Source organism: Mus musculus, chromosome X (assembly GCF_000001635.26).
Source record: "Mus musculus strain C57BL/6J chromosome X, GRCm38.p6 C57BL/6J".
NCBI lineage: Eukaryota > Metazoa > Chordata > Mammalia > Rodentia > Muridae > Mus > Mus musculus.
The window spans coordinates 75,801,874-75,809,165 of NC_000086.7; the positions used below are offsets into that span (position 1 = coordinate 75,801,874).

The 7,292-nt window shown below is 41.1% G+C and overlaps 1 protein-coding gene across 7 annotated transcripts in view; it reads right to left on the minus strand.

The window, feature by feature from the left end:
- Pls3 (plastin 3 (T-isoform)) overlaps positions 1–7,292 on the minus strand; it is an 89,530-nt gene that overhangs the window by 16,221 nt on the left and 66,017 nt on the right. For all 7 annotated transcript variants that reach the window (NM_001346519.1, NM_001346520.1, NM_001166453.1 and 4 more), the window contains exons 4-6: positions 3,878–4,007; positions 3,267–3,399; positions 652–733 (exon numbers count right to left, since the gene is read on the minus strand). In NM_001346519.1, the coding sequence (NP_001333448.1) occupies positions 652–733; positions 3,267–3,399; positions 3,878–4,007 (345 nt within the window). The remainder of the gene's footprint in view (positions 1–651; positions 734–3,266; positions 3,400–3,877; positions 4,008–7,292) is intronic.

The following is a 7,292-nucleotide window of genomic DNA, read 5'->3' on the forward strand; positions in this document are numbered from 1 at the left end:
CAGAAAACAAATTGCAGAGTTCAGCGTTAAGTAGCAAAGTGGCAGCAATTCTCAGTCTCACTTGTATTCTTTTTTTTTTTCCACAATTCGACAGGAAGTGGACCTTTTCTTTTTATCTGGTTGCTTTTGAATTATGTCAATTCTAAAGTAAAAAAAGTCAAGTAACCAAAGGAAATATATCCATGTGAATGGATTTTTCTAAAATTGCCTGAATTGGAATCCAGCAGCGTATGGCATACATCCAGGCTTTAGAAATAACCAATCTGTACATCTCAAGGACACTGCTGCGTGATGGGATTTTGCTGTACTATACTTACTCATTCAGTGGAAAACAAACACACTCCATCCTTTAAGCACACCAGCTAAGAAAGCGCTTAAATCCTTTTGATCACTTTGGTCATATCTTAACTCAATAGGCAATGAAAGGCACACAGGGCTTTGAGTTCAATATGGAACAACACCTCAGTGCCAGTGTGAACTTCTCCAACAAGACCCACAACCGCAAGCCTTTCTGAGTCCCAGCTCATGGTCTAAAACATCAATGGACATTCTACACTCAGAGCTGCTCTGAGGATTAGAGGCCAGCAGACAGTCTATAGCCTCTGTTTCAAATCACAGTTCATGGAAGAGAGAGCAGAGAACACCGCGCACCTGAATGATGAAGGGTGTAAGCTTCTTCTTATTGATTGCTCTCTCGTCAATTGTATCAGGAACTGAAAGGTTGATCATTTTGCTGAAACAAACAAACAAATGTTGGTTTACTTTTAAAGAGTCCTTCAAGTTTGGAGATGTAGCTCAGTTTGTAGAGTGCTTACCTAGCCTGCATGAGGTCATGGGTTCAGTCCCCAGCATCACTTAATTAGGACATAGAGGAATCTATAGTCTCAGCACTAGAGCATGTTGGCAAAAGAATCATGAGTTTGAGGCCATCCTGGACCACATACCGAGTTGAGACTATCTTGGGACATACTTGCTTTTTTATTAACAACACTTGAATACATCTTCATGAATGGTCATGAATGGTAAAGTTTATTATAAACTATCTTTCATGCAATATATAAAAAATAAAGTCAATCTGGGGCTGAAGAGATGGCCCAGGGGTTAAGAACATTTACTTCCCTTGTAGAGGACCCAGGTTTGGTTCCTAGCACCAATACTGAACAGCTCACAACTGCCTGTTAATTCCAGTTTCAGGGAATTCTATATACTCTTTTGGCCTTCACAGATACCTGCACAATGTGGTATACATAAACCCATGAAGCTACACATATAATAAAAAAATACAAAATGCCAGAGATGACATTTATCATGTTGACCACAAAAACTATGTATGTCCAAACTGCTGATTAGACAAAATATGATGACATATTGGAGTGCCCAGGTCTGAAAACAACTTTTTATTCATATTCCATTACACATATGTATGTACACACACAAAGACATGCATACACCCACTCACACATACATACAACCTGAATCTAAGTTTTGCTTTTAATTTTTTTGTGATGCTAAGGTTGTAAGGTTTTGTTTTGTTTTTTTAAATTTTGCTTTGTTTTGAGACAGGGTTTCTATGTGTAGCCCTGGCTGGCCCGAAACTTGATATGTGGGCAAGGCTGCCCTTGAACTTATAGAGATTTGCCTGCCTCTGCCACCCAAGTGCTGGAATTAAAGGTGTGTGCCATCACTGCCTGGCAGGTTTGCTTTTTTGTTGTTTTTTATTCTTTCTTCTTTTTTTTCTTGGTTTTTCGAGACAGGGTTCTGTGTAGCCCTGGCTGTCCTGGAACTCACTTTGTAGACCAGGCTGGCCTCGAACTCAGAAATCCACCTGCCTCTGCCTCCCGAGTGCTGGGATTAAAGGCGTGCACCACCACGCCCGGCCCTATTCTTTCTTTTTTATCTGTTTTTTTTTCTGTTCTTTCTTTCCTTCCTTCTTTCTCTCCTTCTTTTTTATTTTGGGACAGGATCTCACTATGTCTCCCTGGCTGTCCTGGAACTGATTACATAGTAGATCAGGCTGGCCTTGAACTCACAGATATTTGTCTGACCCCACTTCTTGAGTGCTGGGATTACAGGAATATGCCACCCTGCACAGTGTATTGCTGAGTTTGAAAATCATTGCCATGAACATGCTAGTTCATCTTATGCCACTGAGGTGTGGCGCTGGAACAGAGGCAATTTTGTGCAGTATTTGGGGGAATCTGCTCTTTGTTTATATCTATCACCTGAGGTCAGCTACGGATATTCCACTTACAGTGTCCTTATCAGAATTTGAAGTTTCAGATGGTCTTGTAACTATCCTCTAACCCTTGCTCCTGTGTGTATGCCTGATGACACTTACAGGTTTTTTTTTTTGAAAAAAAAAAAAGATATGAAAATAGAAGAGGGTAAGATGGGAAGAAGATGGAGATCAGTAGGAATGAGAGAGGGAGCAGACAGGAATGTCCGTAGGAATATGATCAAAATCTGTCACACAGACACACAAACACACACACATGTATACATATACATACACATACATACATGTATGTATATGAAAAGGTCATAATGCAACCCATTATCATATATTATTAATATATGCTAATAAAGTCATGAACAAAAATAAAACTAAAGGTTCAGATTTTGGATTTTTTCTTTCACGATGTCCAAACTGTACCATACTATGAAGACCACAGGGGAAAGTGAAATGTAAAAGGCTCTGACTATCTAGACCCCATCCACAGCTACTAAGTGGGAAGGCTTGCATAGGAACTCAGAACTTATAATGAAGTACATTTTAGAACAGTGTGGCAAAGCCATCTCTGAAAACAGGAGCAGTAATGGACAGTGTGGATAATCTTATATCACTTCTGCCAAGATACTGCTGGCTCTAATGCAGCTAAAGCGACAAAAGCAGTTTTCAGAATTAGATCACTGGAGAGTTAGAACTGAAGGCTAGCTTCTTTTTCTCTTGTTGGAAGCCAAGGTACTTCAGAATGAATAGACACTGACACACTTATGTTTGAAAAAATTATAATGTTCTGCTTTCTCAGTGATGAGGAGAAATTGGAAGCCAAAATTTTACCCTATAAAAGAGGTCCCCACTCTGTGATTGACTTTTACTTTTACACATAGATTTAGATATTAAATGAAAAAGACAAAACCTGGGCAATTGCCCCCCCCACCCCTTCTTGACATCAAACAGCTAAATAACCAAGCACACAACCAAATACATGTATTCTGTGGAGATTCTTTGGAAATCTCAGTACAAAACCAAACTATCCTCTTACCAGAGCACGATCCCATCACCAACTGCTTTGAACAGGTCATCAGTATTTGGGTTCATGGGTATGACATGTCTACAATCGGGATCATTTTCCAAAGCTTTGTTTATCCAGTTAACAAAAGCATATTTTTCTTCCTCTAAAATTATATGAAGCAAGAAATCAGTTCATACTCTCTGTTAATCATTTGGCCCCCAAGCCCTACGCTTGTTGCAGAGTGCTGCTAAGAGATAATGCTTCACAAATATGTGCTCATCCTCTTGGAATACTCAGAGACATGGAAGCAATATAGTGGCCATTAGGGACTAATTAATAAGTTAGTAGAAACAAAAGAACAGGTTGACCGATCTTTAGGGAAGTTACAAAATATATAGCAATGTATTTATATTACTGTACACCTCCACTGTAATAAAGACTACTATTACTTGGATTTTACTCTGTGTCTTACAAGCCACCAATGTCTACCATAGCTTTCTGACCAATATGTGACCCAAGACCCAACCATGCCACTAAGACTACTTAGTCTATTTAATTAGAGAAACATGCTTTTTAAGGCATGACAGTAGGTACCTGCCCAGTGCGCTGTACCCACCTAAGCACAACCATGTCATGATTACCTGAATAGGAATGCTGGGTCCCTTCACTGGACAACTCTGATGTCCCTCCCAGAGCACAAATCCCTTCTTTCCTGTTGATGGCCTTTCGGAAGGTTTTAGCGATATCACTGCTCTTTACCTCTTGGAAAATCTATCAATGAAAACAAGGGTGTTGAGTCACCATTTTCAAGTGGGCACAAGAACAAGCACATTGAACTCCGTTGTATCTGTCTATTACCTACAGTATTCTTCACAGGTGGTGAGCATGAAAGAGGAAAACTGGCTTGGGTTTTTGCAAGGCTACAGGGCTGTTACTAAAGATGAAGCGTCAATTTCACACACTCGCCAAACACATTCAGTGCTGCATGCATTGAATGCACTTTTAAGTAAAAAAAAAAAAAGTGTAGTTCAAAGGCACAGGTAAAACTGTTAATTTCCCATGGTGAAGCATAGCTTTGTTCTTTTCTTAGAAGAGGCTGATGGGTGGTCCTTTCTTCAGTCACAATTCTTACCTACAGACAAAAATGTATGACTCGACCAAAAAAGTATTTTGTGGCATAATGTGGTAGCTAAGAGTTCACTCAATCAAAAGCAACAGAGTAATAATGGACAAAAGTGCTCGTGGCATAGATGATTCTCAAGGAGAGAAAGTAGGAAGTAGGCAATATTGTTAATATGGCATTGTCCACTGCTCTAATGGGGTGGACTCAACAAACTATTCTAAAAAATAAGAAAGATCATAGACAACAAAGCCAGGACATGGTGGGCACATTTGTAATCATAAAACCCAGGGGGCAGAGGCAAGAGGATCTGTACAAGTTTGGGGCCAGCTGGACTTCTGTAAGAGGTTCCTGGTTGCTAGGGCAATGTAGAAAATCTTTACCTCAAGAAGGGGATGGGGAGTAATGGCGTAGACACTGACTAAAAAGAGCTGTCATGAAGCAGAAGGACTGCAAGTCTATGGCCACTTTGGACAACACAGTGAGACCTTGTCTAAAAATAAAAATTAAAACTGAATTTCGACTGGGCAGTAGAGCACACCTTTAATCTCAGCACTCTGGAGGCAGAGACAGGATGATCTCTGAATTCTAGGCCAGCTTGGTCTACAGTGAGTTCTAGGACATCCAGGGCTATTACACAGAGAAACCCTGTCTCAAAAAACAAACAACACAAAAAGGGAAATTAGGGCTGGAGAGATGGCTCAGCGGTTAAGAGCACCGACTGCTCTTCCAGAGGTCCTGAGTTCAAATCCCAGCAACCACGCGATGACTCACAACCATCTGCAATGGGATCCGATGGCCTCTTCTGGTGTGTCTGAAGACAGATACAGTGTACTCACATACATAAAATAGGTAAATAAAGAAATCTTTAAAACAAAGTGAAATTAGAACTGTGAAGATTGATCAGTGGCAGAGCACTTGCCTTGTTCACATAAGTGCTAGGGTTTCGACCTCAGTTATGTGAGGAAGGAGACAGAAGAGAAAACACACTCATTTAAGGCTTTGTTTGTTTGTTTGTTTGTTTGTTTGTTTTTTTAAGACAGGGTTTTCTCTGTGTAGCCATGGCTGTCCTGGAACTCACTTTGTAGATCAGGCTGGCCTCGAACTCAGAAATCCGCCTGCCTCTGCCTCCCGAGTGCTGGGATTAAAGGTGTGCACCACCACTGCCCGGATCATCTAAGGCTTTTTAATGAGTGTCCTATTTGGGCATTTGAGTTCAGCTTTTCTTCCCATTGCAGAACATGGATAACATGCTAACTTTTTAAAAATAAATTTTCAATTTTTAGAAAAGATTTATTTTTATTTTATGTACTTTGGTGTTTTTCCTGCATGTATGTCTCTGAAGGTTCCAGGTCCACTAGAACTGGAGCTACAGATGGTGTTGAGCTGCCACGTGGGTGCATGGGAATTGAACCCGGGTTCCCCTGAAGAACACACATTGCTGTTAACCACTGAGCCACCTCTCCAGCACCAAAAGTTAAACAGGGTAGAAAAATGTAAGCTTTCTATCCAGGTTTAATAATATAAATGAATGAGCATCTTTAAAATCCTTCTCTATACTCTTGATATTCTCAAATTTGTCTCCTTCCAAAATTTCCCCCTGTTTACAATGTGCATGCTTCAATTTACCACTGTCAACTAGGAACAAGTCTGGCAACTTGGTAAACATTCTTTTTTTACTGGAGGGGTACACACATAGAGGTCAGAGGACAATTCTGAGGTGCTGGTTCTCTCCTGCCACCTTTCCATGCACTCCGGAGATCAAATTCAGGTCAGTGGGCTTGCTAAGCAAATGCTTTACCCACTGAGCCATCCTTCAGGGTCATGAAATTTTGCTAGATGCCTTTAGAATCTCTAAGTGGAGCCATAAACAAAAGAATTGCTGAACGGGAGCTAGAGAAAGTACCCAAGGAGCTGAATGGGTCTGCAACCCTATAGGAGGATCAACAATATGAACTAACCAGTACCCCCAGAGCTGTGTCTCTAGTTGCATATGTAGCAGAGGATGGCCTAGTCGGCCATCATTGGGAAGAGAGGCACTTGGTCTTGTGAAGATCATATGCCCCAGTACAGGGGAATGCCAGGGCCAGGAAGCAGGAGTGGATGGGTTGGAGAACAGGGCAGAGGGAGGGTATAGGGGGCTTTAGGGATAGCATTTGAAACGTAAATGAAGAAAATATCTAATAGAAAGAATTGCTGAGCAGAACATAACCCATGTCAAAGGCTTTTAGTGCTGCTGACTCGTGGACAGTGCCATTCTAGTCCCTGAAGGAGGTTACCTTTAGTTGAAGTTCACAAAGTACAGTAGTGAGTGCAGACTGGAACAGTCTAGCCCATGCAATAACAAGCAAGCTTCGGGCAAAGCCCTTTTGTAATTAATCCACTAAGAGAATGGGCCTTTTTGTTGCTGTTGGTTTGTTAGATCTAACTTGCTTCTGCCTTCCCAAGTGCTGGGATTACATATGTGCACAACAAAAAAGGGACTTTCTGTAATGGACATTGTCACTGATTATCACAGTCATATTGTCCCACTACTATTCTCAAATCCCAACTTTGGCTCCATAATCATACTTTTGTTTAGGAAAATACTGTGCAATTAGCTTTTAACAATTAAGTTCCCTGTAGCTTTTTGCAAGTGTGCATGTGTGTGGTAGTTTTGAGACCAGGTTTCTCTGTGTACCTTTCACCATTCTGGAACTCATCCTGTAGGCCTGGCTAGCCTTGAACTCAGAGATCTCCTGTCTCTTCCTCGTGAGTGATGGGCCTAAATGCGTGGGCCACTGTGCACAGTTGCTTCCTCTAGTTTTAATGCTGTGTCCTCAAAAGTTGAAATTTTATGCTATAGCCAGAATGAGCCCCATGTCTCAAAAACAAAACAAAAATAGAGCCTGGTGGCTCATATTTGTAATCCCTGCACTTCAGGAGATCAAAGCAGG